Below are 12,743 nucleotides of genomic sequence, written 5' to 3'. Positions count from 1 at the left end.
GCCTTGAGAGCCGAATTTCAAAATTTGCAGATGAAGCAAAACTTGGAAGTATTATGAACTGTGAGCAGGATATTGCTACATTTCAAAAGGACATAATAGGCTGGTGGAATTGGCGGACAAAAGGTAGATTAAAGTTAATGCAGAGAAAACGCAGTAATTCGTTTTGGTAGGAAGAACAAGGAGAAGCAATACAAAATAAAGGATCCAATTCTGAGGGTGGTGCTTCAACAGAAGAACCTTTGGGGTGGTGCGAGTATATGTGTACAAACCATTGAAAATGGCAGGGCAGATTGAGAACACAAGTTAATAAAGCATACCACGTCCTGAACTTTATTAATAGGGACATAGAAAAAAGCTAGGATGTTGTGACAGATCTGTATAAAACACTGGTTTGGCCTCAACTGGTGTATTGCACTCAGTTCTGACCACCATATTGTAGGAACAATTTGAAAATATTTGCAAGCGTACAGAAAAGATTCATGAGAATGGTTCTGGGGTGAGGAACTTCAGTTACATGGATCGTTTGGAGAAGCTGGTGTTGTTCTTTGGAGAAGAGATGGTTGAAAGGCGATTTGATAGAGGTATTCAAAATGATGAGAACTCTGTACAGAGTAGATACAGATAAACTGTTTCCATTGGTGGAAGGATCAAGGACCAGAGGATACTAATTTAAAGCGATTGGCAAAAGAAGCAATGGCAACATGAGGAAAATGTTTTTGATGTCGTGAGATGGTTCGGACCTGGAGTGTGATGTCTGAGAGGCGGATTCAATTGTGGCTTTCAAAAGAGAATTGGATAATTATCTGAAAAGATAGAATTTGCAGGGCTACATGGAATAGTTGGGTGACTAGGTGAGTTGTTCTTGCAGAGAGCTGATGCACGCACAATGGACCAAATGGCTTCTGCCTTTGCTGAAGCAATTCTATGGACAGTCTCAAGTTAGTTTCCAGTGGCCACATTTTGCACCAAACTATTAATCTTGCCCTGGATTGTCATTCTTAGTCTAAGAAATCCTGTGTTGAAAATGAAAAAACACACTGGCCCAGTGAAACTACTGTCAGGATAGCGCAGAGCTTATTTTGCGCCTGTGCAGTACCTGACCAGCAAGTTTTTGATGACACCAAATCTGAGAATTTTTTTTTAATTTTTAAGAAATATATATTTTTATTCTCCTTTTTCACATTTTCTCCCAGATTTGCACACACCAACATTAAACAATAAGCAGTAACAAATATAATGTCAATCCCCATATCAACAACAACAATCCCATCCTCCCACCAACCCTCAAACAACTGCCCGCATGTTAACATAAACAAATAACAAAAAGGAATCCGGAATCACCCATAGTCACCATTAACACATACAATCCCCCTCCCCCAACCCTTCCAATCCCCCCCAACCTAATGATCAATGTTATCCAGTTCTTGAAAGTGCATAATGAATAATGCCCATGAATTGTAGAACCCCTCCATCCTTCCCCTCAGTTCAAACTTAACCTTCTCAGGAGTCAGGAATTCCAACAGGTCCCCCCGCCACGGCACAGGGTGGAGAGGTTGCTCTCCATCCCAACAGGATCTGCCTTCAGATGGTTTAGCTCACTGGGCTAAATCGCTGGCTTTTAAAGCAGGCCAGCAGCACTGTTCGATTCCCGTACCAGCCTCCCCGGACAGGAGCCGGAATGTGGCGACTAGGGGCTTTTCACAGTAACTTAATTGAAGCCTACTCGTGACAATAAGCGATTTTCATTTCATCAACGAGGTGAAGACTACAACAACTGCCTCCGCACCCGTTTCAACCCCGGCTGGTCCAACACTTCGAATACGGTTTCCCAAGGGCCTGGGTCCAGTTTCACATGCACCACTTTAGAGATTACCCTAAAATCCTCCTTCCAGCCATCCTCCAACCAAATCTGAGAATTGAAGGTCCTTTTCAGGACTGAATATCTTTCAATCTTTTGATTCCAATAACTCCAGAAATAGGAAATTATATTACTTGACATTACCTCATTATACTGTGTGACCACTTTTATCAACAGTATACCTGTCTAACTTTTTATAAAGTGGTTTCATTATTTCTACCATTGTTTCATTGATCAGCATTTGGTTTAAAGCACTGATTTTATTCTTTTTCTAAATGTAGAGAACTCAATTTTCTTTTTCCAATTCAGGGGCATTTCAGCGTGGCCAATCCACCTACCCTGCACACCTTTGTGTTGTGGGAGAGAAACCCACGCAGACACGGAGAGAATGTGCAAATTCCACACAGTGACCCGGGGCCAGGATTGATCCTGGGTCCTCAGTGCCGTGAGGTAGCAGTGCTAACCACTGCACCACCATGCCATCCCCACCCCCCAATCTGACTTCTACACACCAACGACCTGGGGCATATCCCCTTCACTCTATAAGCTCCTAACCACAATGGGATAATTCCAAACCTGTGCCTACCCAAAATAAATACCGCTGAGATTGACACTGGACAAACAGCAGTACATACGTGGAATTAGTTGTCTGCAATCCAACCTATTCAGTAAAGATAACTTAACATTACAATATGCTGTATTTTGAACACCATGGTCTACTCAATTTACTGTGAATTTAATAGATGAAGAACTTTACAATAAAAAAATCCATTGTTTTGGATTGATTACAGCATTACACCATTTGTTGTGCTGAAGGAAAACTCTGTCGCTATAATCATAAAAATAATTTGTTATTCATGGCTGAGTGCCACAGATAATTGGAGGACTCATTTTTGAAATGTGAATTGACCGGTGTTTTTTGTATTCTCGTGTTCTTGTATTTTTAGGCATGACAACAAAAGTGCAGACTTTGTCTTACTATGTCAAAGCCTCAAAGTAGGAGAGAATGTGAACGAAAGAGCTTGGAAGATCTGGGAGTCAGTATCAGAGGTTTACAATGATGGCACTATATTAGTAAGTATTTCAATTTGTTTGACATTTTGGACTCGAGTTTTACAGATTTATGGAAATCTATATCTGTTCTTTAATTGGCTGCAGTTTGTGTGTCTGTTAATTTTGGTACTGGCGGAAACTGATCTTTTACTGAAGGTGAAGTTTCTGATTAACTGTCAACTTATTTTTGAAATTCATGGCCTCTTCTCACCTTCTCTCCAGCCTTGCATTCTATCCCATGTCCTTCTATCCTCTAATCGTATCTCCGGCGCACCCCATTAAGATAATCCTTAACCTTTTCAAAAACAGATTCCAAAAGTTAGAGACGTTAATATGCCTGACAATTAATTACATGTATTATTTTAAGTCCACATTTAAAGCAGTACATGCATGCATATGCCTAGAAACTTGTGGGCAACAAACATCTCCGGAACAGTGAGTGATGCCAATCTAGACTTGCTTTCCATACCTGATATTAAATAGCTCATGGAAATCCCAGCAGGAATAAGTCAACTCAGGTCGAGCCTTTGAATTTAAGATAAAGGTCCCATACTTTATGGAATACATCAGATTTAGAGCTGATCAAAGAGGTCAGGAACTCCATAATTAACCTATGCCAGTTTCGAATTGAAGGATATTTGTCACAAATCCAGGAGCATAGGATATTCTCATGAGCTGCTCAGGATATTATACAACCTTTTTCGTTAAGAATCAGTAATTCCCCATCTGGAAGACCCAGAATCAGGAACACAGGATTAGCCCCTCTCGTCCCCAGCTCTCTGACTACACCAGACCAATAGGATTGAATCTCAACACAGGTCCATAAACAATTAACTGTCAATTTATTTTTGAAATTCATGGCCTCTTCTCACTTTCTCTCCAGCCTTGCATTCTATTGCATGTCCTTCTATCCTCTAATCGTATCTCCAGCGCACCCCATTAAGATAATCCTTAACATTTTCAAAAACAGATTCCAAAAGTTAATATGCCTGACAATTAATTACATGTATTATTTTAAGTCTACCTTTAAAGCAGTACATGCTTGCATACGCCTGGTTGCCCGGGAGCTGGGGGGGCTCCGCAGGTTCAACATTTCTTGTTTGGTGGGGAGAGTGAAGGCTGATCTGGCACGGTGGAATGGTCTCCCTCTGTCACTGGCGGGTCGGTTAAAGGCGGTTAAAATGAACATGTTGCCGCGATTTCTGTTTATTTTTCAACGTCTGCCAATTTTCCTGTCAAAGGTTTTTTTCAGAGAGATTGAGGGAAGGATTACTTTGTTCATATGGGGAGTGAAGGTGGCCAGAGTTAGAAAGGTGCTGCTACAGAGGGGAACGCAGGCAGGGGGTTTGGGTCTTCCGAACCTGATGTATTACTACTGGGCGACAAATGTGGAGAAGGTGCGGAGCTGGGTCAGAGGGGTTGATTCCCAGTGGGTCAGAATGGAGGAGAGTTTGTGCAGGGGGTCGGGATTGGAAGCACTGGCAACAGCGCCACTCCCGATAGCCCCGGGGAAGTACTCATGGAGTTCGGTAATAATGGCTCAATTGAGAATTTGAAGGCAGTTTTGCCAACACTTCGGGTTGAGGGCAGTGTCAAGGGAAATGCTGATTCGGGGGAAACCACAGATTTGAGCCAGGGAGGTGGGATGGAAATTTTCGGAAATGGGTGGAGAAGGGGATTAAGACACTAAAAGATTTGTTTCTTAGGGGTTGGTTTGCAGGACTGAAGGAGCTGGAAGCGAAGTATGGGCTGGAGCAGGGGGAAATGTTTAGATACATGCAGGTTTGCGATTTTGCCAGCAAGGAGATACAGAGCTTCCTGGTGGAGCCGGCCTCCACATTGCTGGAGGAAGTGTTGACAACAAGGGGACTGGAGAAGGGGGTAGTGTCAGCGGTTTACGGAGCTATTTTGGAAGAGAAGAAGGCACCACTGGAAGCGATCAAAGCAAAGTGGGAGGAAGAGTTGGGAGAGGATATGAAGGAGGGGTTATGGTGTGAGGTGCTCCGGAGAGTGAATGCCTCCACCTCGTGCGCGAGGTTGGGCTGATACAGCTGAAGGTGGTATACAGAGCACCCCTTACGAGGGCGAGGATGAGCCGATTCTTTGAAGGAGTAGAAGATGTGTATGAAAGTTGCTGGAGGCTATTGTTGTGGTCCTGTCCAAAGCTAGAGGATTACTGGAAGGAGGTTTATAGGGTAATTTCTAAAGTGGTGCAGGTGAAACTGGACCCGGGCCCCCGGGTGGCCATATTCGGTGTGTCAGACTAGCCAGGGTTGGAAACTGGTGCGGAGGCAGATGTTGTAGCCTTCGCCTCATTGATTGCCCAAAGGCGGATCCTGATGGGATGGAGAGCAACCGCTCCACCATGTGCCCTGGCATGGCGGGGGACTTGTTTGAATTCTTGACCCTTGAGAAGGTTAAGTTTGAACTGAGGGGAAGGATGGAGGGGTTCTACAATTAATGGGCATTATTTATCATGCACTTTCAAGAACTAGATAACATCGAAAATTAGTTGGGGGGGGGGGTGAGTAGGAGGGTTGTTGGGCGGGTGGGGGGTGATGTGTGTTGATGGTGACTATGGGTGATTCCTGATTCCTATTTGTCATTTGTTTATGTGAACATGCGGGCTAATGTTTTGGGGTTAGGTGGGAGGATGGGATCATTGTTATTGATATGGGGATCAACATATTTGTTACTGATTATTGTTTGTTGTTGGTGGGTGTAAATTTGGGAGAAAATGTGAAAAAGGAGGAGAATAAATTTTTTTTTTAAAATGCATGCATATGCCTAGAAATATGTGTGCAATATACCTTCGACTGCCAGGCACTTTAGGCACATGGGGGATATAGTTGTGTCTAAGACTGGGCATTGTATGCAGATGGTGCAGTATATTGAACTGGGTTCTCCTTCATTTTATTGCAAACCGAATGTTTACCGACACAGTCCCATTATTACCCCAGTCTCCTCGTTAATATTGATTGCCAAGTCTTGTTCCCAAGACTGTAAAGCACCCAATGTGCTAGCGAAGGATCTAGAATTTAAAGTATCAAGAACATGCTAATTAATTATTTAGCCTCCACAGAATTCAGGACTCTTTCCACCGGGGAAATTAAGGAGTCAAATCGCAAAGTTGTCTTGTTGAGGATAAGTTGTGAATACTTTAAAAAAAAAAGGAATGTCTCAGGGTGTCAAATTGTTGACACAGCTGCTCAAAGGATGACAAGGAAGTATCTCGGAACAAGTCTCACAGCCTACAACTGCCTCTATCTCTCCCAAGTGTCAAATCCATGGTTGATTAAACCGGGTGGAAAGTCTGCACATCCCTGGATAGGAAATAGTTCAGATCTCCTTTCTAGTTGACGGACCAATCTCCATGCTCTAAGAGTATTAATAATAATAGGATTATGGCACTTAGAAGAACCTGACTTAAGAGTCACCATAAAACAACAAGATCTGTTGAGGATGATCTTACTGGTCTGCTTCAATATCGAGCCAAATAGATGAAGGGTCCTTCTTAACCCAGTCTCTTATAAACCTTAAATGAGAGGCCAACTGATATAGTCTAATATTCGGGACACCTAAACCTCCTTTAGCTCCTGGGAACTGGAACTTAATAACCTTAAGGCAAGGCTTCTTCCGCCAGATAAATGAACTAATCAATCTGTTAATTTCCTTAATAACTCTAGCTGACAGTGATATAGGCAGCATCTGCAGGGGATACAACAATCTAGGCAACTTGTTCATTTTTATCCCGGCCAAGAAACTGACGGAGCTGACCAACGAGCTAAATCCCACCTAATAGATGCAACCAACTGAATTAAATTGGCACCATATAACTGCCTGAAGGAAGGGGTAATTGAAGTACCCAGATATTTAAACTCTGAGGGGGACCATTTAAAGGGGAAATTAGTGAGTGGAGGAGGTTTACCTCTCAGCTCACCCACCGGAATAGCCTCAGGCTTAATAAAGTTGATCTTATAACCGGAGAAGGCACAAAATCTATCCACCATCAATAGTGGTGGGAACCGAGACACCTTGGTTCACCACAAACAGCAGCATGTTATCCGCATAAAGCATGATCCTGTGCTGCCTCCCCCCCTCCCCCGCACTGTAGCCCCGATATCAGGGGATCTTTTCTAATGGCCTCCGCTAATGCCCGGAGAATACCCATCACCTCCGGCATTCCCTCCACCGGGTCCGCCACATACAACAAAAGGGTGTCCGCGTAGAGCGACACTCGGTGCTCCTCCCCACCCCGGACCAGCCCCCTCCAATCCCCCGACTCCCTCAGCGCCATAGCCAGGGGTTCAATTGCCAGCGCAAAAAGTAGGGGGGACAGGGGACACCACTGCCTCGTCCCTCGATACAATCGAAAATACTCTGACCTCCTCATATTCGTGACCACACTCGCCATCGGGGCCTCATACAACAGCCTCGCCCAACTAACAAACCCCTCCCCAAACCCGAACCTTTCCAGCACCTCCCACAAGTACCCCCACTTGACCCTATCAAAGGCCTTCTCCGCATCTAGCGCCACCACTATCTCCGCCTCCCCTTCCACCGCCGGCATCATTATAACTTTCAAGAGCCTCCGTATATTAGTGTTCAGCTACCTCCCCTTCACAAACCCCGTTTGATCCTCGTGAATAACCTGCGGCACACAGTCCTCAATCCTCGTGGCTAAGATCTTTGCCAACAACTTGCCGTCCACATTCAAGAGTGAGATTGGCCTGTATGACCCACACTGCAGGGGATCCTTGTCTCGCTTAAGAATCAAGGAGATCAGTGCCCGAGACATCGTCGAAGCCCCCCCTCCCTTGCCTTGTTAAAGGTCCTAACCAACAGGGGGCCCAGCAGGTCTGCATATGTCTTGTAAAACTCAACCGGGAACCCATCCGGCCCCGGCGCCTTCCCCGACTGCATGTTCCCTATCCCTTTGACCAGCTCCTCAAGCTCAACTGGCGCCCCCAGACCCTCCAACCGCCCCTCCCCCACCCTCGGAAATCTCAGCCGGTCTAAAAAGCGCCCCATCCTCCCCTCCTCCGCTGGAGGTTCGGATCGATATAGTCTCTCATAAAAGTCCCTGAAGACTCCATTAATGTCTACCCCCACCGCACCACATTTCCTCCCTGATCCTTAACACCACCAATCACCCTGGCCGCATCCCGCTTACGGAGCTGGTGTGCCAGCATCCTGCTCGCCTTCTCCCCATACTCGTACACCGCACTCTGAGCCTTTCTCCATTGAGCCTCCGCCTTTCTGGTGGTCAACAAGTCGAACTCAGCCCGAAGGCTGCGCCGCACCCTCAGCAATCCCTCCTCCGGGGCCTCCGCATACCTCCTGTCCACCCTCACCATCTCACCCACCAATCTCTCCCTTTCTGTCTGCTCACCTCTCTCCCTGTGGGCCTGAATGGAGATCAACTCTCCCCGAACCACTGCCTTCAGCGCCTCCCAGACCATCCCCACTCGGACCTCCCCATTATCGTTGGCCTCTAGATACCTCTCGATACATCCTCGAACCCGCCCCCTCACCGCCTCGTCTGCCAGCAGCCCCACCTCCAAGCACCACAGCGGGCGCTGGTCCCTCTCCTCCCCCAGCTCGAGGTCCACCAAATGCGGGGCATGGTCCGAAATGGCTATCGCCGAGTACTCAGCGTCTACTACCCTCGCAATCAGCGCCCTACTCAAAACGAAAAAATCGATCCGGGAGTAGGCCTTATGCACATGGGAGAAGTATGAAAATTCCCTGGCCCTCGGCCTCGTGAACCTCCATGGATCCACCCCTCCCATCTGGTCCATAAACCCCCTCAACACCTTAGCCGCCACAGGCCTCCTACCCGTCCTGGAACTGGATCGATCCAGTGGCAGATCCAGCACCGTGTTGAAATCCCCTCCCATTACCAGGCCCCCCGCCTCCAAATCTGGAATCCAGCCCAACATGCGCCGCATGAAACCTGCATCATCTCAATTCGGGGCGTATATATTGACCAGCACCACCCGCTCCCCTTGTAGCTTGCCGCTCACCATCACGTACCTCCCGTCGCTGTCTGCCACCACACTCGACGCCTCAAACGACACCCTCTTCCCCACCAGGATCGCCACCCCCCCAGTTTTTTGCATCCAGCCCCGAATGAAACACTTGACCCACCCACCCCTTCCTCAACGTAACCTGATCCGCCACCTTCAGGTGCGTCTCCTGAAGCATAGCCACGTCCGCCTTCAGCCCCCTCAGGTGCGCGAACACGCGGGACCGTTTAACCGGCCCATTCAGTCCCCTCACATTCCAGGTGATCAGCCGGATCAGAGGGCCACCTGCCCCCTCCCCCGTCGACTAGCCATCACCCTTCCGTAATCTGCCACGTGCCCGCGCCCCCCGCTTAGCCTGTTCCCCACAGCGACAGACCCCCATCCCGACCCCCTCTACACGCTCCAGCTCCTTCTTGGCCATTCCAGCAGCAACCCGGTATTCCCCCCCATTTCTCTCCCCCCGCCCCCCTCCCCCAAGCTAGGGCCCCCCCAGCTGCGTAACTCCAGTCATTGTACTTCCGTAAGTCAGCTGACTCCTGCTGACCCCAGCTGCTCCCACCACCCCAATTACCCTCCCCAGTGACACACACCCATTCCCCCAATGCCGACCCCGCCCCCTGCATCTCCAGTGCGGAAGAAAAGCCCGTGCCCCCATTCCAAGCCCCGCCCTCCGACCCAAAACGCGGGAAGACAGGCACGTGACCCAACAGGGCCCCGAACCCCACCCAAACCCGCAACCAGTGAAATAATAAAAATCCCAACATGATGTGATAAAACACCCAAGTAGACAGATAACAGTCCAAAAAGCAGACAAAAAAAAAACAGAACAGCAAAAAAACATCGTCCAATAGAACCAAAAAGAAAAAAGCAAAAGGATATCAAGGAGGACAAAGCCTCCGGGCTGTGTACAATGTTCCCCAGCCCCCAGTCTTCAGTTCAAGTCCAGCTTCTCTGCCTGGACAAAAGTCCAGGCCTCCTCTGGGGAGTCAAAGTAGAGCTGGCGGTCTTTATAGGTGACCCACAGGCGTGCCGGCTGCAACAGGCCAAACTTGACCCCCTTCTTGTGGACCACTGCCTTCGCCCGGATAAACCCAGCCCTTCTCTTCGCCACCTACGCACTCCTGTCCTGGTAGATCCTGATCTCCGTATTCTCCCACTTGCTACTCCTCTCCCTCTTCGCCCAACGAAGGACACACTCACGGTCAACCAAGCGTTGAAAGCGGACCAGCACCGCCCTGGGCGGTTCGTTCGGCTTGGGCTTCCGAAGCATCACCCGATGGGCACCCTCCAGCTACAGGGGTCCCCGGAACGACCCCGCGCCCATCAGCGAGTTCAGCATCAGGACCACGTAGGCCCCCAAATCCGAACCTTCCAGCCCCTCCGGAAGGCCCAAAATCCGCAGATTCTTCCGGCAGGAGCGATTCTCCATCTCCTCCATCCTTGCCAACCATTTCTTGTGAAGCGTCTCGTGCGACTCCACCTTCACCGCCAGGCCCAGGAGTTCATCCTCGTTCTCCGAAGCCTTCTGCTGCAGCTCCCGAATCTCCGCAGCCTGAGCCGTCTGAGTCGCCCCAAGCCTGTCCAGCGATGCCCTCAACGGCTCCAGGATCTCAGCCTTTAGTCCCTGGAAGGAGCGCAGCAGCAGCTCCTGCTGCTCCCTCGCCCACTGCTGCCATGCTGCCGGTTCCCCGCCCGCCGCCATCTTGTCCTTTCTGCCTCGCATCTTCTTCTGCAAAGTTGATTTTTTAGTCGCTCCACTTCTAGTCCAGCCCATCCACCGGCCGCCAAGCACAGAGGCTGCGTTCCCACCCGGGGAAAAGTCAAAACAGCGCCGTTGCGGGCCCTTAAAAGAGCCCGAAAGTCCAAAAATAGTGGGAGCCACCGAACGTGTGGCTTAGCACTGCATCGTCGCAACCGGAAGTCCTCCTAGCCAAAATTTTAGACAACAGTTTCAGGTCAATATTGAGAAGAGAAATAGGCCTGGTAGAGGTACATTCCTCTGGATCTTTAGCTGCTTTCACAATCATGGAAAGACCCAAAACCAACCGCTTCTGGGGCCTTGCCTGGCTGAAGCTCCTTAATGGCTGCAGCTACCTCACCTTCAGAGATAGGAGCATTGAGAACCAGGTGTCGGCTCTCCGAAGCCTCCGGAAGCCCTAGGGAAGAGAAAAAAAGTTCCATTCCTGCCAACGCATCGCCAGACTGATCTGACTTGCATAATTTTGCATAAAAATCCTTAAAAGCCCCTTAAATCTCCTCTGTCCTCATAACTCTCCCTTCCCTGATCAACGCACGGAGGTTATAGCCCTAGAATCTGCCTTCTTAGCAATAAAGATATAGAATTTACAGTGCAGAAGGAGGCCATTCGGCCCATCGAGTCTGCACCGGCTCTTGGAAAGAGCACCCTACCCAAGGTCAACACCTCCACCCTATCCCCATAACCCAGTAATCCCTTCTTTGTTAAGCAGGCAAAATACTTATTCGGCTTATTCCCAAACTCATACAACTTCTGCCTTGCAAACTTTAGACTGCTGAGTCAATAATGAATTGGGAGCTACCTGTGCTCCGTTAACCTCCTTCAATAATTGCCTGTTAGTAGCACTGCTGCCTCACGGTGTCGAGGACCCGAGTTCGATCCCGGCCTCGGTTAATTGTCCGTGCGGAGATTGCATATTCTCCCTGTGTCTGCATGGGTCCCACCTCCACAACCCATAAATGTGTGCAGGCTAGGTGGATTGGTCACGCTAAATTGTCGCTTAATTGGAAAAAAAAATTGGATTCTCTAAATTTATTTAAAAAAAATAAAAATAATTGCCTGTTGGGAAACCTCTTATACTTCTCCTCTGCTTCCGTCAAAGAGACTTCCAGCCAGCGCTGGTTCTCCTGCATCTTGTATCTTTTGTTGGCCGTATAAGAGATTATTAGCCCTCTGGCATATTGACCTTGCATGTCCCCCCATAAAATATCATAATTATAATCTTTATTGTCACAAGTAGGCTTACATTAACACTGCAATTTAGTTACTGTGAAAAGCCCCTAGTCGCCACATTCCGGTGCCTGCTCGGGTTCACAGAGGGAGAATTCAGAATGTCCAAATTACCTAACAGCACGTCTTTCGGGACTTGTGGGAGGAAACCGGAGCACCCGGAGGAAACCCACGCAAACACAGGGAGAGCGTGTAGTCTCCGCAGACAGTAACCCAAGCTGGGAATCGAACCTGGGACCCTGGCGCTGTGGAGCAGTAGTGCTAACCACTGTGCTACTGTGCCGCCTAGAAATGGAAGGGAAAATGTCAGGAGTCAGTTGACCGAAAGAAAAACCCGAACTCTTTCTTGAAATAATTAGTAAATGGAATATCTCTTAGCAGGGAGGCATCAAACTGCCACGTTCTAGACCGGGAGAGGAGTTGAGCCCTCAAGCAAAATACCAGGAAGGTGGGAGCGTGGTCCGAGATTATAATGTTACCTATAGAACAGGAAGATACCAGGTGTAGGATCACGCTTGGCATTAAAAAGTAATCAATTCTGACTTCCGGTGGCTGTCTTGGAGTGAGTGGTCGCACATTAGGTAGCTCCTGCCTGAGGTTGGATTCTTTGGTCCTTTTCGCCAGTTTTGCGGGGTGTTACATAGGTGGAAAACGTAGGAACATTGACAACTAGTGATTCTCCATTGGTAGGGAATGTCTAAGGCCTATCAAACTAGGAGTGCAATAAACTAACGGCAACAGTCAGACCAGGTGGACTCTCAAGATGTGACCGGGGAAAAGATGGCAGGCAGCTCTCTGGTGTCGTTGCCCACACAAT

At 48.3% G+C, this 12,743-nt stretch overlaps 1 protein-coding gene across 1 annotated transcript in view; it reads left to right on the top strand.

Moving 5' to 3' along the window:
• rb1 (retinoblastoma 1) overlaps positions 1–12,743 on the top strand; it is a 477,115-nt gene that overhangs the window by 3,442 nt on the left and 460,930 nt on the right. The window contains exon 2 of the mRNA XM_038802634.1: positions 2,806–2,932. Within this exon, the coding sequence (XP_038658562.1) occupies positions 2,806–2,932 (127 nt within the window). The remainder of the gene's footprint in view (positions 1–2,805; positions 2,933–12,743) is intronic.

This window comes from Scyliorhinus canicula, chromosome 7 (genome assembly GCF_902713615.1).
Source record: "Scyliorhinus canicula chromosome 7, sScyCan1.1, whole genome shotgun sequence".
Lineage (NCBI taxonomy): Eukaryota > Metazoa > Chordata > Chondrichthyes > Carcharhiniformes > Scyliorhinidae > Scyliorhinus > Scyliorhinus canicula.
This window is presented reverse-complemented; position numbering and strand designations above follow the sequence as displayed.